The sequence below is a fragment of the Hyperoodon ampullatus genome (genome assembly GCF_949752795.1).
Source record: "Hyperoodon ampullatus genome assembly, chromosome: 4".
Lineage (NCBI taxonomy): Eukaryota > Metazoa > Chordata > Mammalia > Artiodactyla > Ziphiidae > Hyperoodon > Hyperoodon ampullatus.
Genome location: NC_136917.1, coordinates 33,577,060 through 33,601,393, shown reverse-complemented (window position 1 = coordinate 33,601,393; position 24,334 = coordinate 33,577,060). Strand labels below are relative to the sequence as shown.

At 49.3% G+C, this 24,334-nt stretch overlaps 1 protein-coding gene and 1 long non-coding RNA gene across 2 annotated transcripts; one reads left to right on the top strand and one right to left on the bottom strand.

The window, feature by feature from the left end:
* Window positions 1-9,498: 9,498 nt before the first annotated feature.
* Window positions 9,499-12,147, bottom strand: DNAJB1 (DnaJ heat shock protein family (Hsp40) member B1; the record flags this gene model as incomplete). Its single annotated transcript, XM_079703430.1, has 3 exons — window positions 9,499-9,892; window positions 10,195-10,775; window positions 11,937-12,147. The coding sequence occupies 3 exons, from the start codon at window positions 12,145-12,147 to the stop codon at window positions 9,662-9,664; spliced, it is 1,023 nt and encodes a 340-aa protein (XP_079559556.1). The 3' UTR covers window positions 9,499-9,661.
* A 6,716-nt stretch (window positions 12,148-18,863) lies between these two features.
* LOC307051866 lies at window positions 18,864-20,184 on the top strand. Its single transcript, XR_013810841.1, has 2 exons — window positions 18,864-19,094; window positions 19,968-20,184. It is a non-coding gene; the product is annotated as an uncharacterized lncRNA (long non-coding RNA).
* Window positions 20,185-24,334: the final 4,150 nt, after the last annotated feature.

Genomic DNA, 24,334 nt, shown 5'->3' with positions numbered 1-24,334 from the left:
CCCCTTGACCACGTGCTGTTGGCTGAGTGTCCGTGTGGGGTGCCCTGGGTGATAAGAGGGCGGGGGGCTGGTCGTGGGAGTCAGTTGACCGAGACTGAGTTTCGGGGAGGGGATGCAAAGTCCAGAAAAACGGACCGTTTAGGAGACCCTGGAGGGGGCCAAGGGCAGCCCCCAATCCAGTCCTCTGCCTGGCCTGCACATGCCCCACCCCGGCCGTCCTCGGGGCGGGTAAAAAGATGCATTCATTCTGGGCGGGCGGGGGACTGAGATGAATAGGGAGGGTCCCGAGTGTCCCTGCGTCTTGGATGGACAATGGACAAGGGCATTCATTCATTCATTCGCTCATCAAATATTTAATGTGCCCTGCTCCGTGCCAGGCTCTGTCCTATCTCTACAGACACATCGACGAATAAGCTGATTGAATGTGTTGCTGGTAAAGGGAACAGGGCGTTTAAAGGCTTGGAGGTCGGACAGTCTAGAGATACAGCACACTTTAGGAGAGTACAATATCGTAGGAACTAGCAAAGCAGCTAGCAAAGCACCTTTCGGGTGCAATGGAACGGAAAACAAGGGCAAGATAGCCTGTTCGCTTGCTGGCTGACCAGCGAATATTTATTGAGCACATACTAAGTGCTAGATTACAAAGGGTACCCAGCCAACCCAAGCCTCTGCCCTCAGGGAGCTGACTTTCATGAGCCTGTCTATTACATCTCTGTTCCCGCTCCCCGCAACCTCCCTGCTCCCGTCCCACTTCCGAGACTGGCACAGAGCAGGGTCTCAGTACACATGTGTGAATGAAAGAACTAGGTAATCTCACCATCTCCAGGTTTGGCTTGAAACGGGATTTCTCCGGCAGGAGCAGGTCCAAGAAACAAAGACCCAAACGCACCTTGCCCAGGCGGGGAGGCTCAGTTCCTAGGACAGGTGAGATTTCCTTGTTCTAGGAACAAGCCAGCCACTCAGACAGCTGGGGCCGTACCAGGAGTTCGCTGTGCGTTCTGGGAATTGTAGTTCTTGGAGACCTCTAACTGTTCAAACCTCAACGAACGATTGGGTCTTTGCAGTTCCCTGGATGAGCTGCTGCGTTTTCCAGGCCTCGCTAGGGCTTGAAGAGGGACAAATTGAGAGGGGAGAGTGGGCCCTGGGCTTATCCTGAAGGCTGCCCGGCCGGCCCCACCCAGCTGGCAAATACTGAAACTGCTGTGGCAACAGGCACAGCTATTGTCCATCTCTTCCTGTTCTGCTGACCTCTGCCACCCCCACTGAGTGATCGGTTGCCTCTGGCTAGGCCAGTGCCCTCTGTGGGACTGTGTCCACTGCCCTGCTTGTGCATGGTGTCTGAGCTGCCTCCTACACACCTGGAGAGGACAGTATGTGGGACATGGGGACAGCAGAGTCCTGAGCGGAATCCACCTGAATCCACCTGTTGACTGATGAGGAAGTGCCCAGGGAGGGGGGAGGGGTTGCCCAAAGGCACAGAGCAACACCGGACGTCTCCTTCCTACTTGATTTTATAGCTCAGGAGGCTGGAAGCCTCAGCTGGTGAGGAGCTCAGATTTTAGTGCTATCTCTGTCCCTTTTGGGGGATGGAGGGAGAGAGTTCTGGAATGCCAACTAATACATACAGAAGGAAAGTTTGAGTTAGAAAAGCACCATTGTGCAGCCATCAGATGAATGATTGATTCAGGCAGTGCTTTGTCAATGGGGAAGTGGATATTCAGTCTCAAAGAACCAGCCCACAGATTACATGTTAATTTCAATGGCGGAAAGGTACCTTGGAAAAGGCACAGCAGAGAAAGCTGGCAGTCACCACCTCAACCAAGTGATCAAAAAACTTCACCACTGCTGGAACAGGCTGTTCTCACTGTGTTCCCTGCTGTGATGTATTACTGAGAAGGGCACAACATCACTTTCAAAGAACTTGGTCCTGCCCAAAGTGTGTAACCTGAATCTAATAACTAGGAAAAACCCAGACACATCCTGATGGAGGGACATTCTTTAAAAAACAAAAACACAAACAAAAACAAAATGGTCTGGACTCTTCAAACAGATCTATGTCATGAAAGGCAAAATCAATCCATTAATTAAACAAATGAATGACTGGGAAACAGTTCTAGATTGAAGGAGACAAAAGAGAGAAGACAGGGACTTCCCTGGTGGTCCAGTGGTTAAGAATCTGCCTTCCAATGCAGGGGACGTGGGTTCGATCCCTGGTCGGGGAATTAAGATCCCGCATGCTGTGGGACACCTAAGCCTGAGTGCCGCAACTACTGAGCCCATGTGCTCTAGAGCCCGCCTGCCACAACTAGAGAGAGAAGCCTGTGTGCTGCAGTGAAAGATCCTCCATGCTGCACCGAAGATCCCACGTGCCGCAACTAAGACCCAATGCAGCCAAATAAATAAATATTTTAAAAAAGTGAGAGAGAGAGAGAAGACAACCAAAATCAATGTTTGATCCTTGATTGGGTCCTTGATAAAAATTTCAAAAAAAAAGGTAAAACAGCAATGAAGGATATTCTAGGGATAACCTAGGATATTTGAATGTTAACTGGACATTATTGGGTTGGCTAAAAAGTTCCTTTGGCTTTTAAGTTAAAAATAAAGACACATTTTTCATTTTCACCAAGAACTTTATTGAACAGTGTATTCACAGTTTTGTTCCACTACCTTCTGCCATTTTTCAGGCAACTTCATAATTCCATCTTCCCCAAACTTTTTATCCTTTTGAGCAAAGAACTGTTACGGGTGCCTTTTACAGTCTTCAAGGGAATGGAAATTTTCTCACTAAGAAAATTTTCTCTCTTCACTTTTGTAAAGACCAAAATAAATGGAAATCTGAAGGTGCCATGTCTGGTGAATACAGCAGATGAATCAGAACTTCCCAGCCAAGGTGTAACAGTTTTTGCCTGGTCATCAAAGAAACATGCCGTCTTGCATTATCCTGATGGAAGATTATGTGTTTTCTGTTGACTAATTCCAGACGCTCTTTGTCGAGTGCTGCTTTCAGTTGGTCTACTTGGGAGTGGTACTTGTTGGAATTAATCATTTGGTTTTCTGGAAGGAGCTCATAATAGAGGACTCCCTTCCAATCCCACCATATACACAACATCACCTTCTTTGGCTGAAGACCGGCCTTTCGTGTGGTTGGTGGTGGTTCACTTTGCTTGCCCCAGGATCTCTTCTGTTCCACATTAATGTACAGTATCCACTTTTCACCGCCCGTCACAATTTGTTTTAAAAATGGAATGTTTTTGTTACTTTTCAGTAGAGAATCACATGCAGAAATAGGGTCAAGAAGGTTTTTTTCACTTAACTTACATGGAACCCAAACATCAAGCTGGTGCAAATGATTTTCAATGCTTGATTTGTTTCTTTTGTTGTTGTTGTTTTGTTTTTAAATTTTTTTCTTTCTTTATTTTATTTATTTATGGCTGTGTTGGGTCTTCGTTTCTGTACGAGGGCTTTCTCTAGTTGCGGCAAGTGGGGGGGCCACTCCTCATCGTGGTGCGCGGGCCTCTCACTATCGTGACCTCTCTTGTTGTGGAGCACAGGCTCCAGACACGCAGGCTCAGTAATTGTGGCTCACGGGGCTAGTTGCTCCGCGGCATGTGGGATCTTCCCAGATCAGGACTCGAACCCGTGTCCCCTGCATTGGCAGGCAGACTCCCAACCACTGTGCTACCAGGGAAGCCCCCTTGCAGAAGTAATTAAATTAAGGATCTCAAGGTGAGATCATCCTGGATTTAAATGGGCCCTGAATCCAACGTGTCCTTATAAGAGACAGAAAAGAAGACACAGAGACAGGAAGGGGAGATGGCCTCGTGAAGACAGAGTCAGGGATTGGAGTGATTAGCCACAATCCAAGGACCGCCAAGGATCGTTGGCAACCACCAGAAGCCAGGAGAGGTGCATGGAACAGATTCTCCTTCGGAGCCTCCAGAAGGAACCAATCCTGTTGAAATCTTAGTTTTGGCCTTCTGGCTGCCTGAACTGCAAGAGAATAAATTCCTGTTGTTTCAGGCCACCCAGTTTGTTGTACTTTGTTATAGCAGCCGCAGGAAACCAGAACAGAGGTCTGTGTTTCCTGGAAGACTGTGAGCTCCACGAGTTCCCCCCACGTCATTCCCCCTTCCCCGCCTCCCCGACGGCTTTGTTTGCCTCTCACTGGGTCCCCTGGGGCCTAGTGTTGAGCTGGCCTTCATGAACTGTGCCCAATGACTAATACATGAATCCTGAAGTAGAAACAGGATCCTAGGAAATAGGGGCTTTCCTGGAGCCAGACAGAATATCCACTTCTTCCAGGTGGGAACTGGAAGCAGTAGGGTATGGGGGACCCCTTGCTGGGGGTACCCACCAGCAGACCTCAGGGCTGGGTGTGTTCCTCTGCACATGAGCAGTGATACGGCAAGTGTTACAGGTCCTCTTGTCTGAATCGCTTTGTCACCCGATTACTCATTCAACAAACACTCAGAGTGTCTGTTCTGGGCCAAGGGCAGCCCTGGGTGCCTGTGATGCAAAGATTATTAGGGCATGGTTGGTGACCTCAAGGAAACTCAGGTTGCTCAGAAGGAGGACCTTCTGGAGGGTTCCCAAGGCTATCGCTCCTCTCTTCATGACAAAGAGGGAAGTTGTCTCACTGAATAATCATAGAGTTTGAGAACTCAGAAGAAATCAGACACCGTCACGTCCCCCTCTGCCACCAAGCATGGAATCAGCAGGCCGTGAAAGCATTCTCAGGTTTGTGGGAGGGAGCATGAATTTCTGTACTTTTAAGGACTAGATTTTAATAGAAAATAGATGCTTATTGTTTGCTTTGTGCTATTTGGAAATGGAAGGTTGGTGTGTTGAAATTTCAAGAGACTGATGATATAGCTCAGGTACTTGAAGTTATACAATCAAATGACAGTCTCCCCCTTCCCCACCCACCCCCTAAACAAAGGAAAATTAAGACAAAGCAAAAACCAAAACCTTTGCAAGCTCCTGCCTCACTCAGGAAAACCCGAAGTTCTCCAGTGGCCCACCAGGCCGTGCACCATCTGCCCTGCCTTCACCTCCCACTCACCCCTTGCTGTCCTGGCTGTTCCTTAAACTCAGGCACGCTCCTGCTTCAGGGCCTTTTCACAGGCTGTTCCTTCTGCCTGGAAGGTCCTTCCCTCAGTATTCACATGGCTCTCCCCTTACCTCCTTCAACTCTTTGTTCAAATGTCACCTTCCCTGTGAGGCATTCACTGACCATGTTACTTAAAACCGCACCCAACACTCTCTACCCACTTGTTTTATATTTCTCCATCACTCTCATCACAATCTAGCATATTAGATGATTTATTTATTCTTAATTTTTTTCTTTCTCACTCGACTCACTAGACTGTCAGCTCTGCAAAGGCAGGAGTTTTTGCCAGTTTTGTTCACTGCTGTGTCCCCAGCATCAAGAACAGGACTGGGCACACTGTAGGTATTCAATAAATATTTACTGAATGGACAATGCTTATTATGTGTTAGGCAGTATGCTGGGTCCTTCAATGATTAACAACTAATGAGAATAACTAATATTTAAGGAGATCTGAGGCAGGTTTACCCCAACTGCCTTAGAATATGTGTCTGTGTTAATTGCACACTTGCTCCATGCCAGGCCTGTGTGAAGTTCTTCTCAGGGGTTAGCTGTCTGAGTTCTGGCTCTGGGGGAGTGAGAAAGTTGGGAGTGGCTATGATTAGTCCTGTTTCACATGGGAGGAAACTGAGGCTCTGAGAGGTTTGTTATTTGTCCAGGGGAATGCAGTGAGCAGAATTCGAACTCAGCACAGTCACTCTCCAGAAGCCAAGTTCTTAATACCACATTCTTTTGCCTCCCCAATGCCCTACCTTGCCCAGTTTTCACACCTCTATGAAGTCTGTACCTTCATTAGCCCTGTTTTTAAAGGAGGCCACTGAGACTCAGAGGAGTGAAGTCACTTGCCCAAGAACACACAGCTGCAGAGCGGCAGAGCTGGGAATCAAACCCAGGGCTGCTCAGTCCTAGAGCCTGATGCTCCGCTGCTGCCGTCGAGTGAGTAGGTGGTGACAAGACAGCATGGGAGTGAGCCTGCTTTAGGTACAGTTTCCTCAAGTTGGGTGAGGGCTGGGGTGGAGCTGTGGGTCTCAGGGGCTTGCCTGGGGATTTGGTTCCTGGACCTGAGCCGAGAGCACTGACCCAGAAGACCTTGGACTCACCTCAGTCTTTGGAGTTACCAGCTGTGGGCTGAGAAACTTTCACATTGGGATACAAAGATAACTGACACACAGTGCTTGTTCTGTGCCAGGCCCCGTTGTGTGCTTATATATCTATACCTGAAAATCCTTACAACCCTAGAAGTACTATTATTATGCCTATTTTACACTTGAGGAAACTGAGGCACAGAGAGGTTAAGTCACTTGCTCAAGGTCACACAGCTAGAAAGTGATTGAGCTGAGATTCAAACCTAGAAGCAGGAGCAACGATAGAGGAGAGGTAAGGGCCATCAAACATTGAACTAGATCTTCACACCCACCTGAGCAGGCCTGGCAGAATCAATGTGTAGAAAAACAGGAGTGAGGAAGCTATTTCCATGACATGTGAGGAAGAAAAAAAAACATAGCATACAGTATGTACCACTTGTATAAAAAAAGAAAAATATATTCGTGCAGCATCTCAGAAGGAAATGCACAGGAGACACTGGGAACATTCACTGGGGGTGGACTCAAAAGCGGGGTGGGAGGGAGAATTTTTAACTCTATGTGCCCTTGTAAATTTGGTACTGCGATTACACAGCCAAAAATTGAAACTGAAAATTTAGAAATTATGCTTATGCTTATATAAGCAGACTCTCTCCGGGAGGATGCACAAAAAACATTTTTTAAAAAAGGAAAAATTTTCTAATGCCGTGGCTTGTCTACAGTGGTCCTGAGGAGGGAGGGGACTCGACTTTTCACCACAGGCCGAATGTAAATTTTGAGTTTTCTACTGTTTGAATCAATGCGACACTCCTGGTGCAATGGATAAAGATGAAGTGGGCCCAAAAAAGAGGCAGCTCCACATGCACCGATATGGAAGGAACTCTGAAACGTGGTCAGATAGGCAGCATGGGAAAGTAAAATAAATCTGTTAACGGGAAGCTAAGGAGGAGGAGAGGTCCACCTGCAGACAACCAGACACCTGACACACACAATCGCGTCCAGCGTGGGCAAAAGCTGTACATCTGAGGGGCAGGCTTTCCGTCCACTAGGGTCCTTTCTGTCTTTTTCACTGTGAACATTTTCCTAGACTCACACTGCCCCATCCACCGCCCTGGTTAGGTTATTGCTCTAAGTTACCAGAACTGTGACACATTGAGGCTTTGTGCACATTTGTGCTGGTGGCCCTTGGATATGAATTTCACAGGGACCTGCTATGTAATGAGGGAGACGGGGGCGGGGGGATTGGCAGCGCTGGGGGTCTGTGACCCCAACCGAGGCCAGGGCCAGTTCTGCAGTAAATGTCATCTTGGTCCCTGGTTCAGTAAACAAACCTTGTGATAAGGTCCCTTTTGGCTCTGATACTCCAGGGGTCACCTCCCAACTAGGATGGCCTCTCTGGGCTCCACATGGCTACCCTTCTAAGACACCCATGTCTTACCCAAGTCACCACTAACCATGTGTGCCTGCTGAGCACTTGAAATGTGGCTGGAGCTACCAAGCAACTTCTATTGAATCTTAAAGAATTTCTGTTTTAAAAGACATAAAACATTCCCATCACTGAAGAAAGTTCTCTTGGACAGCACTGCTCTTAGACTGTTTTCAGTGGTTAAATTCTTTCAGTGGGAAGGGAAAGCCACTCCTAGGTTGACGTTAAACATGGTGTTATTTAAGTTTTTACATCAAGACGTTTCGTAGCAAAATAGCAATACATTGTTCTCCGCCTGTGTAATTACTTACCTTAAAATAAAACCAGTTCCTTAAAAAAAAGTTGCAAAGTAAAAGCAGTTTCAGTGGCCTGCAAATAAAGGGAAGGCAAGAAATAGGTCTTCACCAGGGCAGGGCCGGCCCTGGGCTGGAATCCTAGTCTGGTTTGGCCAGGGTCTGCCTGACACCAGCCTGTTCTAGCAAGTAAGGAGTGGGGGGAAATTAAGAGGGTAGAACATACACCTCCCTTTGGCCCCAGCAACCAGACCTTGGAAGATAGGGAGGGGACCTGCTTAATTTTGGCCCCAGCAACCAGACGTTGGAAGATAGGGAGGGGACCTGCTTAACTTTGGCCCCAACCTTCACAAAAAGCAAGCTCTGAATCCACTGGGCTCTCCGGATGCCTGAATCGAGTCCTGTGGGTTGCTGTTATCCACGCCACATCCAGCTCAAGGAGGGCGACTTCTCTATCCCTTGCAGAGGACTCCTGCCTTCTGCTCACCCCTCCCTCCCACCCACCCACCCAGGCTGACTTTGGAGGGTTGCCCAGACCCCACCCCAGCCCGTCAGGAGAGCCCTCAAACAGAGTCACAGGACCGCTCCCCTGAGGTTTAGCATCAGTCTTTAATGCTATCACACTGCACATTGACAAGTCACACTTTGGTCTTGTGTTGGCAGTGGCAACTTACAATGAGTCTAAAGGTCTGAGCACCAGACTGGCCTGCAAGAACAATACTTGTTCCTACATGCCTCCCCCCGCCCCCACCAGGTTCCTTCCGAATTCCATCATGGCCCCTTACAGAGAGCAGCAGCTGCTGTGGACTGTTTCATTTGAGTGCACACCAACTTTACACGGAATTATAAAAACATATTTACAGACGTTCCACAGTGCTCCTGTAATCAGAAGCAAAGACCCTTTTATCAAAAGGGATTATACCTAGGGCTGTGCAAAATGCAAAAGGATCAGATCCTTTTGAGAGTCCAGAGTCCATTAAACGAAAAATTACCTGGGCCACTGGTAAATCCCAGGTGTGCCAAAAGATTGCCTTACAGAGAAGGAAAGTGAGCGCACTCAGCCTTGGAGCCAGGGGTCGAGAGGACCGCCTGCTCCGGCCAGGGCCCCAGACGCTCGAGGGAGAGGCAGCTGCACAAGTTACTCGCTCACTGGAGGCCGGCTCCCTTGGTCTTGCTGGAACGAGAGAGGTATTGCTTGTGGGAGCCAGCCAGGCAGTTCGGCAAAAATAGTCTAGGTTCTCAATTTGAGATGGCAAGAGAAAAGACGGGATTCTTCAGGGGAAGAGTAAGACGTGGGAGACAAATACAGAATAAAACATGAACTGATTACACAACAGAAACTGAGGAGTGTACAGGGTTTGGTAACCAAGAAGGCAGGTCCATACCACGTCTAACATCTGCAAGCAAAGGGACTACAGAGGGATCAAGTCCAGCTGTGGGTCTGCCTCTCCCCCTGGGCAAGGCCTGGGGGAGGAGGGTGTGGGCCCATCCCGGAGGGCGGCAGGACCCAGCGGGGCAGACTGGACTGCCTTTTCCTGCTGTCCCCACCACCTGCCACCTTATCGCTCGAAAAACCACTTAAGTCTAGTGCACGACTTTAAAAGATTGTAATATATTCTCTAGAAAACATTCAGCAGTATGAAAGCCCGCCCTGGGCTCTCCCGCCCTCTCGCGGGTCCACAGCTGGTGGAACAGTCTGGAAATCCTTGAGCTCTGGAAAGGTCCCTGGTCAGTCCTTGGGGAACATAGTTGACTATATCGGAAGAACCTGCTCAAGAACGGTTCTTGACGTCTGGGGAATCCTTTCGGGGAAGATCACTTCAAACTCAATAATGAGGTCCCCACGTTTCTCGGGCATTTTGGGGAGAGGAAGTCCTTCTCCAGGAACTTTTCGCCGCATGCCAGGCCTGATGACATCTTTGAATACAACAGGTATGGTCCTGCCGTCCAGAGTTGGGACATTCACTGTACAGCCACACAGAGCCTTGGAAAGCAAATGGACAACATTAGATAGAGAGTAGCTTCAGAAGCTCACATCCTGCCCAGAGGCTGTTTAATGTAGGGAAAGCACCATGAGGCCTTTATAGCTAAGGCCCTGCCCCCAGATCCACCCAGGTCACCAGCACAGAAGCTCTGGAAAAATAGAGCCCTGCAAACTCTTGTTGCTACTGCACCTCCCAAGCCTGGCATGCACCAAGAGCTCAGAAATATGTGTCAAGCAAATACTGAACTGTGTCAAAAAGCAGCCTTCTCCCTCCACAGACGTTGCCCTGCCTAGTGCCTTACCTCCCGAAGGGTGATCCTGGCTGGGTAAATGACATCAGAGCCATCTCTCTTAAAGATATTGTGTGGCTTGTCCTTTAAAACAAAGACGATGTCGGCTGGAATGTTGTTGGAGGTCTGGTCTCCTTCCTTGGGGAAGGTGATTTTGGTCCCTTCTTTCCACCCCCGCTTCACTTCAATGGTCAAGATTTTGTCTTCGTTGCGAATGCTCTTTCCATCAGGGTTCAGCCGCTTATGAGAGATTTTCATTTTCTTGGTACAGCCGCTATAGATCTCTTCAAGTGATACCCTAAGGTCATGGGTGACAGGGGGATCTTGCTTCCTTCGGGTGGGCTCTTGGGCAGGGCGGGAGCGGCCAAAGTTCATGTTGGTGAAGCCACCCATGCCAATGGGGAAGCCTGAGAATGGGTCATCGATGTCCATGCCTTCCTCCCCGTTGCGCTGCCCAAAAAAGGTGTCAAAGGGATTTCGGCCACCGAAGAACTCAGCAAACATGGCGTGAGGGTCTCCATGGAATGTGTAGCTGAAAGAGGTACCGTTAGCACCACCGCTGCTCCCGCCACTGGGGCCACTGCCCTTTAGGCCTGAAAAGCAAAAGCAGAAGAAATCAGATGGCTGGCTAGGAGCTTAGCTCTCCAGGAGCTTTCCTTAAGGAAAAAAGCTTAGGAACCATTGCGGGAGGGATTTTCTTAGCCTGTCTGGGAAGAATAAGGAAGAACCCCAAGCTTTTACCTCCCACTTGCAGCGGCAAAAACAGAACCCTTACTCCCCAAGGTAGGTAGTTCATTGTGGCATGACAGTGGTGAAAAGCTCAAGCTCTGAGATGGCCACATCTCTTGGGGTCACCCAGGTCCTCACACCTGAGTAACCCATCCTTCCTGCAATGTTACAAGGAGTACAAAGAATTCACTAACAGATCCGATGAAAAAAGCACAACCCAGGATCAATTTTCACTAAATGTTAACTCTTAAATACTTTAGGGCTAGAGACGTGTGGGAGAGTAGAGAAGAAGGTGAAACTGTAAACGGAGACTTTCAAATTCTCACACCCTGGCACTTACTGCCACCATTCTTATTTAAAAAGTCACTTCTTTCTGAAGACCAAGCCCAGAAGCCAGCCTGAGTCATCAACGGGCAACTGGACAACAAGAAAGCTTTCTTTTTCCCTGAAGAGGGCTACTCCGGGGAGGCTGGGCAGAGACAGGCCCCATTGCTCCATGCACCTTGACGGCCGACTACGTGCCCGGCACGGAGCCACGTAAGCACTTTACAGGGATTACCTCACTCCACCCTCAGGGAGCCCCGGGAGGTCGCTCGGCGTTAACTGTCACTTTCGTTTGCAGGCTCACTACACGCAGGCTGTGCCCGGCGCTCAGCCAGAGGCCCCGCCCTGCACCCCAGGGCGGCAGAGCCTCCCACCTCGCCCAGGTGCGCCTAGGGCCCGCGGGGCCACAATGCCACCAGTCAAACTAGGCCTCCGAACCCTCTCCTGCTGCACCCCGGACCGATCGGGGCCGTGGGCGGAGGCGGGCGCCCAGGGAGGGGCAGCCCCAGACATACTAGAAGCTTCTGGGCGAGCAGCGCAGCTCCTCCCATTGGGCGGCCGCCTATCCGAGAACGGAGGCCCGTGTGGCCAGAGGGCGGGGGCTGCTCGCCCCCGGGGCGCCGCAGAGTGGCTGCTGTGCCTCGGTTTCTCCTCCTGTCAAACGGCGGGGCCGCGCCCCCGGCCGCGCGCGCGCACACTACCTTCCTCCCCATAGCGGTCGAAGATCTCGCGCTTGCGCGGGTCGCTGAGCACGTCGTAGGCCTCGGCGATCTCCTTGAACTTCTCCTCGGCGCCGGGCTCCTTGTTCTTGTCCGGGTGGTAACGCAGCGCCTGGCGACGGTAGGCCCTCTTGATCTCCTCATCCGACGCACCGCGGGCCAGGCCCAGCGTCTGGTAATAGTCTTTTCCCATTGCCTGCGCCTGAGACCCGCCGCCCAGCTGCAGCCGTCCCCCGGCTCCGCCGCCGCCCGCTCCCGGAGTCTATATACCCGCCCGGCGGAAGCTTCCAGAGCCCGCCAGCCCCCTCCAGAACCTTCCGCCCCGCCCCCTACGCAGTTTCGACCAATCGCCGCCGCCAAGGCTGAGACGCGCAATATCCGGGGCGGGGCCGAGCCGCCAACAGCCCCTGGCTCGCGGCCGCGCCCCTTCCCGCTCCGACCTCGGCAACGCCTCCCCGTGGCTTGCGCCCCCGGGAGACGGAGGCCCCGCCCACCCTCCACGGGAACCAATAGCGATCTTGCTTTACTGCTCCTGACGACCCGGCCGGCCGCGCAGCCCGCCCCCTGCCTGGGTCAATAGGTTACGACGCGCTGCTCCGGGAAGGGGCGGGGTCGGGGAAGACTCCGCCCCTTCCGTAGCAGAAGCAAATTACCCGCTCCTATCTCACGGGGCGTGGGAATCAGTTCCTGCCAGGAGTCTCGGGGCGGGGGAGTTACCTAATCTTTCCTTGCCCCAGACACCCACCCTGCTTCTGGGACTAAAATTACCCACCCGCCCTCTTCTACCGGCTGTAGGGAGAATGCACTTGGGAGCCCCGGTACTGTCCCTGTCCTCACCCATACAGTACCATGTAAAGCGAGGTGAGCACCCGGGACCAAAGTTCATCTCCCTGGAGAGGTCTTCTCAGTCCAGCTCCTCAAGCCTTTCAGTTTACCGTATTCTCAAGAACCCCTGCCACTGAAATTTGAAATTACTCTGTTCCTTGGTTTTCATGCTAAATGTCACCCTCCTCCCAGCCTGCGATCACCACGAGGGCAGGGACTGGGTCTTTGTCAGTGCTGGGTCTCCAGTGCCAGAAACGTGTCTGGAACCGACGCTTCGTAAATATTCCTGGCTGTTTTTAATACACCTGCTGCTTTTTCCCCTCCCCACTACCTTTATGATTTGGGGGAGACATGGGCGTGTCATACACGTCTCAGGACCTCTGTTTCCTCATCTGTGGGCAACATGATCCCTTTCGGCTCTGAGAGTCTGGGGTGTCTGTAGTCAAGGGCAGGGCCGACGGGGTAAGAAGGCTCAAAAAGGGGTACCACCTGAGAAGGGAAGGGGGGGTAGGTGGTAGTGCCCTGTGAAGGGGAGAGTTTCCTGGAAGAACTGCTTGGGAGGTCTGGGCGGTGTGACACTGGCTCTGGAGCCAGACAGCCCGGTTTCATTCTTGGTTCCAGCTCTTCCTGGCTGTGTGATCTTGGGCTGGTTACTGAGCCTTCCAGGGCCTTTAGCTTCCTCATCTGTACAATGGGGGGTAGTAGTTGTACCTGCCTCATAGGGCTTTGAAGTTGATGTTGATTCAACATTTGTGAAGTGCCCAGGAAGTGCTGTCAAAGGGGTGACTAGCCGTCTGGTTGAATGGTGGGCTGCTGAGCCACCCGCCTCCTGGCAAAAAGCTTCTGGTAACTACTGCCCATGTGCAGGTTGGAACTCCTGAGAAAGATGCCATGGCCTTTCCCTGCTGTCTAGCAGGGGGATTCCGGCCATCCCTGGCCACCCCCGACCCCAGGGTAACCGTGTCAGTAAGGACCCTGGACTAGGACACACACCAGCTGACCTGGGAGGATGAATCTGGGCTGGGTGCCCAGGGGCACAGCACTGCAGGGTTCCTGAACCAATCATGGAGGGGAGAGAGTTTGATTTTTTTAAAAGCTACATAAACAGATAGCGGGAGAGTCACCATGGGGAAAAACTCAGAGCTTGTGGATTTCCTCACACTTATAAATTTAAGAGTTAACAGATGTGGCAGGGTCTTCACATAGCCCTGAGTGGGCCAAAAACATCATGAGAAGGGTGTCCTTGTGTTTAGGGGCAACCTGAGAGCTGGGAACTCTCCCTTCCTTGAGCAAGCCTGGGTCATGTTCAGGAAGTTTTAATTGTTTAACCCCTGCCCCCCAAAAGAAAAAAACAAAAAACAAACTCAACATCTCTTCTTATGGCTATGATTCTTTGACCTGGACACTCACTGGGCACTTTGGAATGTTATTGGAAAAGTGGCCTCTGCAGAAGTCTCAGCAGAGGTTTCAGCTCTCAACTCAGAGAAGAAGAGAAGATGTGATGGGTAGTTGTATGCATCGACTTGGCTAGGCAATTGTACCCAGTTATTCAATTAAACACTAATCTAAGTGCTGCTGTGAAGGTGTTTTGTAGATGTGGTTAGGTTAACATCTATAATCAGTTGACTCTAAGTACAGGAGATGACCATTGGTATTGTGGGTGGACCTCATCCAATCAGTTGAAAGTCTTCAAAAGCAAACACTGAGGGAATTCCCTGGCAGTACAGTGGTTAGGGTTCTGCGCTCTCACTGCCGAAGGCCTTAAAAGCAAATACTGAGGTTTCCCTGAGGATGAAGCATCAGTTCCTGGCCAAGAGTTTCCAGCCTGCTGGTCTGCCCTACAGATTTCAGACTTGCCTTGCCAGCCCCCACAATCGTGTGAGCCAATGCCTGAAATAAATCTCTTAATACACAGACACACTCACAAACACATATATCCTACTGGTTCTGTTTCTTTGGTATCCAGTAGAACCCTAATATAAGAACTAAGCAGGACTTCCCTGGTGGCGCGATGGTTGAGAATCCGCCTGCCAATGCAGGGGACACAGGTTCGATCCCTGGTCCAGGAAGCTCCCACATGCCGCGGAGCAACTACTACTACTGCTGAGCCTGCGCTCTTAGAGCCCACAAGCCACAACTACTGAAGCCTGCATGCCCTAGAGCCCGCGCGCCGCAACAAGAGAAGCCACCGCAATGAGAAGCCCGCGCACCGCAACAAAGAGCAGCCTCCGCTCACTGCAACCAGAGAAAGCCCGCGTGCAGCAACGAAGACCTAACACAGCCAAAAATAAAAAAATAAAATAAAAGAACTAAGCAGGTGAGTCTGGAGTCGGTCAGCCTCCGTTGAAATCCTGGACCCACTATTTACTTATTTACTGCCTGTGTGATCTTGCACAACCTGCTCTACCTCTCGAATTGCTACGTATGTCCTCCATGAAATGGGACAAGGGTAGATCTTACTTCCCAGGGTTGCTATGTGGATGAATTTGAGAGGGGCCAGGAAATGAACATCAAAATAATAGCTAACACTGACATGGTCCTACTCTGTGTCAGGCCGGTTCCAAGCACTTGATGTGTATTAACTCATTTAATCCTGATAATAATCCTATGAGGTTGGACTATCATTACCTCCGTTTTACCCGTAGGGAAACTGAGGCTCTGAGAGGTCATGTGACTTGCCTGAGGTCACCCAGTGAATAAAATACTGAGGTGTAAAGTGTTTAGCATACTGAGTATTTATGGTGAGCACTCAGCTTATGTTAAGGTGTGATTCAGATGATGATAAAGACTTAATTTTTTTAAAAAAAGCATCGCCATTTTTTTCAACTCTTCTCTTCATGAAAAAGAACTTCAAAAGCATTACAGCCATACAAGCTAACAATCTTCCCATGGTGGAATACCCATGTGAAATAAAAACCTATGTTCACATAAAAACCCATGAGCAAATGGTTATCAAGGCTTTATTTGTCATTACCAACAGCCATTAAAACCTAAATATCCTTCAGTGGGTGAATGAATAAACTGTGATCTGGCAACATGATGGAATACTATTCGGCCATAAAAAAGACTGAGCTACTGACACAGGAAACAATGCAGAGGAACCTCAAATGCATTATGTTAATGAAAGAAGCCAGGTTCAAAAGTCTATTTACTGTGTGATTCCATTTTAAAGGACCTCTGGAAAAGGCAAGAGTATTGATGCAGAAATTGGATTAGTGGTTGCCAGGGGCTGGGATCTGCTGCAAAGGGATACAGGGGAATTTGGGGGGATGATGGAAATGTTCTATATCTTGACTGTGGTGGTGGTTACATGTCTGTATTTATTCAGAACTGTACACTAAAAAAGGTGAATTTTACTGTATGTAAATTATACGTCAATAAAAAGAAAGAAAATAAATCCCATGGACTTAAAAATAAAAATTAAAGAGACAGACAAGATAGAACTTGGGAAACGTCTCTCTGGGGCTCCTGACACAGTGGAAAGTTGCTATCCAGCCCTGGCTTGTCTGCTATAGGCTTTACCTTCCCTCACACAGCTCTGAATCAGCTTGATGACACACCCAAAAACAAGCCAAGCCAGGTTCCTGGAAGAATCAAGATCCTATCTTACTTGCATGTGGGAAATAGAATTTCCCCTTTGGAAACTGCTCTAAGGGACTTATCACATTTGGCTCAGCAAATACCAAATGTATTTACTTGTCACCATTATGAATCAGCCACTGTGCTGGACAATCTAGCTGTCCCTACCAACAGGTATAGTCAGAGCCGTGGTACAGTGTCATAAATGGCTTGAACAAAGTGGCCAGTCTTCATTCTGAGGGTGGATTTGGTTTCTGCTGGCAGATTGATTACTGGAAGCCAGGTGAGGCCAACAAGGGGTCCTCACACCTGTACTACCCATCAAAAACAAAGGACTTCTTTGCAGGCTGGATCATGCCTTTCTATGCATTTCTTTCTTTGTTTCTTTCTTTATTTTATTTTATTTTTTTTGTGGTACGTGGGCCTCTCACTGTTGTGGCCTCTCCCGTTGCGGAGCACATTCTCCGGACGCGCAGGCTCAGCGGCCATGGCTCACGGGCGCAGCTGCTCCGCGGCATGTGGGATCTTCCTGGACCAGGGCACGAACCCGTGTCCCCTGCATCGGCAGGCGGACTCTCAACCACTGCGCCACCAGGGAAGCCATCTATGCATTTCTTGTAGGTGAGGAGAGGGGCGGAAATTATTTTTATGCCTCGGCTGGCACACAGTATAGTAGGTTCACAAAATTATTTGGTGCCTGTTGAGTGAGTTCAGGGCTCAGGGAAGCAGTCTCGAAAGGGAAATTCCAGAATGTTCTCAGTCTGTAGGAATGTGTGTGGAATCTCCAAAAAATGACACCTATTTGGACACCAGATGCCTTACCTAGCTGGAACCCAGTGATAGGGAAGACACGCCTACTCAGACCACATTGGAGAAGCTGGAAATTGGCAAAACTGACAAAGTAGCAAAACATGGCTGGGTTTTAGGGGTTCAACCCTGCCCCCTCAGCATCTCAGAAGTAGACACCTCAAGTAACTCAACTTCGTACAATTTAAACTTGTGGCCTCTGAGTGAGTAGTCCCCCATCCCCCTCCATGAGGCCAGGGAATGAGGCCCGTCGGTACATAAAGGATCTCAAGATACTGTGAGCCCCACAACTGCTAACAGGAAGAGATCTGTACAAGAGAAAGTACAGGTATAAAACACTATGTTTTCATCTGTTTTGCCCAGATACGCCCGATGAAAAAGGTAATGAATTTCTGAAGACCACAGCCTTAGCTTCCTTTACTTGGAGACAGGGGTCCCCAAAAGCTGTAGCTTCAGAAGTCTCTAGAGCCTAACCTGGATGACTAAGTGCTGAGCATTGACTCACCTTCTCCCTGCCCTGCTCTCCTGTGAATCAGAGATCTATCTTTGAGGACTTCTCACCATGTCCCTGATGCCAGGCCTCTGAATTCTGAAGGGTTCAATGGTTGATGAAGGCTCAGGGGCAGGGTCTGGAATCAGGAGAAAGGAGATAAGGTGAGGGAGTGTGCCAGGTCCTGTCTTAAGTGTGCATGGGTCTGTGTGTGTGTGTGTGTGTGTATTTGTGTGTGGTGGAAACCAGGCTCCCAGCCTGCTCATGACAATCAATGGAGCAAAAGCATGGCGTGACCCCAAACCAGCACTGTCCAGTAGAGCTAGTGTGAGAGGGACAACCGCCAGCCACATGCAAGCTGTTTGATTTTAAATGTTCCAACAGGCACATTAAAGAAGTAAAAAGAAACAGGGGAATTTAATTTTAATAATGCATTTTAATCCAATATATCCAAGATAATATCATTTTAACGTGTAATCAACATAAAAGGTGATTAATGAGGTTTTTTTGGTTTTTTTTTTTACATTTTCCTTTTCGTACTAAGTCTCTGAAATCGGTTTGTGTTTTATGTTTACAGCACATCTCAGTTTTGACCAGCCACATTTCAAGGGCTCACTAGACACATGTGGCCAGCGGTGACCATACTGGACCGTGCAGGTAGAGACAAATGTGGCCTCCCTGCCCATCGAGTCGAGCAAGGTGGGGAGGGGCCTTGCACTGAAAGGGGAGTGAAGACAGCCCCAGAATGGTTACAGGTTGGGGGCGGTTCCAGAAGGCTTTTCACCACCCATTTCCCCTTTCCTTTCCTCCCATTCATGACAGGTACGGGTCCCCTAGCCAGAAAGGCCTCTCCATCCAGGTGCCCCAGCCCATGCCTCCAACCCCTATCCCTCTCCCGTTGCTCCCCGGTATCCCCCGGGGGCCGCCCACCTCGGAATTCATCCAGTCGAGCTGCCCACCACGTGGATGCTGCCTTATACGTCACTCAACTGCTAGCTCCCGCCCCCCCGCCTTGCAGTAACCTTGGCTTCCCTTGGTTTCCACAGCGACGTCACCAAGGGGCGGGGCAGGGGGGCTCGCGGCGCGGAGGCCCCCTTTGATTGGTGGGTAGCCAAGCCCCTTCTTTCTACCGACCCCCCCCACCCTTGCCCGCGCTCCGCCCCCTCGGTGGGTCCTGCAAGCTGATTGGCTAGCCCCGTGGCGAGAGCGGCTATTTCTCGTTCAGACCAGGCCTGCTGGGCGAGGGCGAAGTGGGCGCCCCGTGCGCTGATTGGCTGGAGGGGCGCGCGCGGCAGGGAGGAGCGGGGCGGACGCGGAGCCGCGGTTAGTCTCGCGGGGAGGTTGTGAGCGCGTGAGGTATCCCTTGCAGTGTCGCGGGCAGGTAGCTGCAGCAGCAGGAGCAGTAGCCGCCGTGTGAGGGAGCCATGAAGCACTCTGAGGTAAGAAACGAAGAAACGGGGGCCGAGCGACCGCCGCAGACCCATTTTTTTCTTCGTGAGACAACGGGAACTCCCCCCCCTTCTCGCCCTGTGCCGAGCCGGAAGGCGCAGGCGCAGTAGGCGCGCGTTGTGCCCCGGAGCCACTCGTAAATCGCAGTGCGCATATGCGGGGGAGGTACTTCTAATTCTGCAACCCAGGCTGTTTTGCGGTTGCCTTTTCTTGGGGTCTCTGCAGGACCTGGGAAGCTTACAGGTTCCTTGCAGCTCCCCCTGCGGGATGAGTTGCAGACTTTGGCAGGGGAGGAGCGAGGGTGTGGAACCCTTGCTTCCAGTCTGAGGGTGTCTTGCACAAACCTTGCACCCTGCCTCTGCCTCGGGCTTTGGAAGGGGCTTTGCAATCAGCCCAGAGAGGCTTGATCTTTGGATCCCTTCCTCGCCCGGGACGTCTCCCTGAGAGGCTTAGGCGGTGAAGGTGTAGCTCCAGTGCTGGCTCCCGCCGACCAGGAAAGCTGATCTTTGTTTTCTGTTAATATAAGAGATCATCTCAGTTAACCCCTGCGTGTCACCGAGGAGAAATCTCACACCCACAGCCAGTCTTGAAGTCTAGGTCTTCTGACTCCCAACTCGGGCCTCTTTCCCTTAAAACGAAGTGTTCTGATGCACTTACCGACCTAGCTGATAATATAATGTTAATAATTTAATTAATTATTGCTGACTTATAAGTAACATTAAATAATAAACTAATTTATTATTAAATTAATACGGATAATTTAAAGAGTGCTTACTTTTGTGCTCGTGAGATTCTGTTACCTTGTTTTCTTGTCTTCACACCCCTGTGAGGTAGGAGACTATTAATTATTCTTGTTTTTGTAGATGGAGAAACAGTCTCAGAGATGTCAGATGACTTGCTCAAAGGTCCTGAGCTAGTAAATGCAGAACAGAGAGAGAAACTCAGGACTCCAGAGTCTCAGTTGCTAACCTCTATGCCATGCTGGTCCCCAAATGAAAATGAGCAGGCTGAGAGGTTTCTTTGTTTTCTTTTTTCCCTTCCCCAATTAAAAAAATTGTGGTAAAATACACATAAAATTTACCTTAACCTTTTTTTTTTTTTGCGGTACGCGGGCCTCTCACTGTTGTGGCCTCTCCCATTGCGGAGCACAGGCTCCGGACGCGCAGGCTCAGCGGCCATGGCTCAGGGGCCATGGCTCAGGGGCCCAGCCGCTCCGCGGCATGTGGGATCTTCCTGGACCGGGGCACGCACCCGTGTCCCCTGCATCGGCAGGCGGACTCCCAACCACTGCGCCATCAGGGAAGCCCTACCTTAACCATTTTTAAAAGTACAGTTCAGTGGCATTAAATACATTCACATTGTCGTGCAGCCGTCACCACCATCCATCTCCAGAACTCTGTTCTTTTCATCTTGCATAACTGAAACTCTGTACTCATTAAACACTAACCCCCCTTCTCTTTGCCTAGCCTCTGGCAACTGTCATTCTACTTTCTGTCTCTGTGAATTTGATCATGTTAGGTGGCTCATGTAAGTACAAGGAGAGATTTCTTGTTTTTATTCACGAGTGGAATACCACTGCTTCTGCCCACCCCCTTTACTACTACTACTACTACTACTACTACTACTACTACTACTACTATTATTGTTACTACTTTTGGCGGTAATTTACCCAGAATATTTTGAAACCTTTAACCCAGAAGTCCTTAATCATTTTTGACATGGCTCAAAAATGAGGAAGTAGGATTCAATAATCTCATGCTTCATTCAACTTCATGATGATAGATTGACATTCTTCTAATAAAGTTCTCCTAATACAGTTTTCCCTCTCGAAACCTCTGTGTAACCCTGGAGAAAAAGCCACATTCACTTTGAAAGATGCAGGATGGAAGATACGTATGGTCTTACAAAATGGAGTTAGTTTTGCTAGTCGGCAGGCAGATAAAGTAGGCCCCAGAGAAGCCTTGGGGTGCTCACTTTTGTTCCGGGAAGCTGGGCACAGCCTGAGGCCCATGGCTTGGACTGGAGGACATGCTCTACTTTACTCAAACCCTTTCCCTCCCAGAAGGAGGGAGGAGCTTCAAACCCACTGTTCAAAGTGACCTTGGAGAAAGAAAATAAAATTGTTAATTTGCTGTGTTCTCTGTTATCATTCTCTGCTAACATTTGCCAAGTAAGCACTGAGGTGATAGCTACAGAGTTTCTGTACAGGAGGAGCAGTTGTCTCCCAGCCCAGTTTGCACAGCACGCCGATCAGCTTTTTTTGTTTTTATTTTTTAAATTATTATTGGGGTATAGTTGTTTTACAATGTTGTGTTAAGGCCGATCAGCTCTGGATGTTTGTTGCAGATTAATAAAAATAGCAGAGATTCTTTCCCTCACATTTAACAGTTTGAGAAAAGGTTTCAATTATCCATAGCAAAGAATGTATTTCTGTTTGGGACTAAGTCCATCCTTCCACCCCTAAGCGACCCCCTATCCACTGAGGGATTAACACCCACCAAAAAGACCTTTTTGACTCTGAGAGAGACCTTGGAGATTATGACGTGTAATTTACAAGCGATAGAGATGCTGCTCAGAAAGGTGCAGGACTTGCTCAGTGACACAGTGAGTTAGTGAGGGTTGATATCTGATGTTTTTGGCAGGTGGGATTCCAGCTGGAGGGGCGATTTGCTGCTGCTGTGATGACAGTTTGCTGACGCTGCCATTCTCCCTTCTATGGTCTGAGAGGACGATGTGTCCCTTCAGTGGCCTAATTGAGACAAAGCGGGTAGAACAGGTCACTCTTGGGCTTTGGCTGAAGCAGTTCCTTGGAAGGCAGAGCAGGCCTTGGGATTGTCTTGGGATCAGAGCAAGGTCGATAAGGGAACTGCTTATCCGAGGCTATAGGAATTTTTTTTTTTTAATTTTGTTTTGCCATTGCAGATGAGAGGTCAAAGTAATGATCCCACTAGCAGCTCAAAAATAGTTGCTGTATCTTTTGAGTCTGTTAATTCCTGGAATGATCAGTCCCTCTCAGCCTTCTTGGGCCCAGGTCACTGCCCATTTCCCACAGCTGGGTTCCCGGAGGCAAGGCAACCTCATCCTCGTGGGGTCCCCATTGCCCCATTTAGGATCTTCCACCCCCTTCTCCCCAGAAAAGCGTAGCTCTATTGGTTCTCATCTTGTGAATAATCCTCGACCAATACGGTTCTTGCTTCAGTTTTCTCCACAGGAATAAGTATACGAAAGTTCTGGAAGCAAGAGTTCTGGTCAAGAGGCAGTTGTTTAGAGCCGGAAAACTTGGTGGAAAGTGAAAATTAAGGAGAACGTAGACTCGTGTGTAATGGTGCTATAGGTGCATGGGCTTTGGACAGCCTGCCTCTGCCACTCACTAAATAACTGTGACCCACGGCAGGTTACTTAATCTTTCTGAGCTCCTTGGAGCAAAATCTGTTTAATTGTGACAGCAAAGGCCAGCAATAAAGAACATTATGAAATTGCTGGAAATATATCATCAAGGGGTATGCATAAAACGAGAGGTGCTACATGTAGCTCTGGTTCATTTATTTTAACTGTTGTACACGATTCCATTATACGAAAAACAATCTAGTTTGATGTCCTGGTCCTTTAATAAATCTCCAAACATCCTGTAGAGTGGAAAAAAAGCAAATAGCAAAAGATTTTATAAATTTAAAAAACATACCAAATGAGACTTAATGTGTGTTGTTTATGGACATATACCTAATTAAAGGATAAATTGTAATATGAGATGAGAAATGTATGGGAATTACACAGTAGTTAGAGGAACCGTTGCTTGGGTAGAGATGGAGGGCGAGGAAAAGGCATAGGGAAGGCTTCAGCAGTTTTTTTTTTTTTTTTTTAAAGGAATCTGATGTAAATAGAGTAAAATATAAATATCTGTTTAACCTGGGAGGTGGCATCCTAAGTGTCTGCTGTTTCCTATACTTTTTTCTTGTGAATTCTTGTGTCCTTCTGAAGTAGAAGGTGAGGGATAATTTGGGTTTTTTTGGCCATCAAGCGCTGTTTTAATATGCTGGTCTTTGACTTTTGCACTTAAATTTGGTGCCTGTTTGCAGGAAAGTATTGTACTCTGAGATGGGGCTTGCTTGATCTCTTCACTCACACCTTTCTGCAGGCTGCATCCAACAGGTCTCCAGAAAACGCTTTTGGGATTGATTTTGCATTTGCAGGCAGGATGGGAGCCAGGTTATGATCCCCCTCTTTCTGGGTTACTTTTTGTTGCTGGATAATCATATCAGCGACAGGTCACACTTCTCATGTTCTTCCAAAAACCCTGAGAGGTGGGTACTCCTTGTTTCTTTGTTTTGTGGATAAAGAACCAGAGGCTCAGAATGGTGAAGGAGCTTGTCCAAGATTACATCGTAGTGGAGACAGGATCCAGACCCAGGTCTGTCTGATTCCTCATCCATAGAAGAGCCAGAGCCGCGGCATTGCTGGTGATGCTGGCAGTGCTGGTAATAACAGCGACCAGAGTTTATTGAGTCCTGTGAACCCCTGATCCGGTGGGCACCAGTGTTAACTTCTACTTTACAGGTAAGGAAACTGAGGCTCAGAGAAGTCGGTTAAGTTGCTCAAGGTCACAGAGCCAGGAATCAGTGGAGCTGGGCCTTGGCCTCTGGTTTGCCTGACTCCAGTGGCGGGGGCCTGGGTGGAGGAGGTGGGGCCTGGATGGAGGAGGTGGTGGGGAGGTGGGAGAAGCTGAGTGCTGGGTGTGGCTGGGCGGGTGCAGGGCAGGGCAGCTGTTAGAGCCCACTGGTGGGGCACTGGGGTGCGGACGGGGAACCCTGAGCCTAGTGGAGCCTCTTGAATAACTGGTTCCTAAGGAGTGAAAAAGGTGGAGGGTTGACAGCCCTGCGTGGGGGGGGTGGGGACTGTGCTCCCCAAAGACTACGCAGTTGAGTTTGTTTGGGAAACCCTGTACTTTCACTGACAGTCTTGGCTGGATGAGGATGAGAAAAGCCCGAGACCTTGGGCTGGTTGGTCAAATTCAGGTGAGGTCTTAACACCCTCTTGCTGATATCGACAGTGGCAGCTGAGGATGTTTTAATACCTGGGCACAGCCAGAGCATCATGATGAAAGCCACTACTGATACAGTGCTCCCTCTAAGTGCTTTTTATCAATTAACTCATTTATCCCTCACAGTAAACCTATGAAGTTGGTACTATTCTTACCCCTATTTTTAAAAAAATTTTAAATTTATTTATTTAT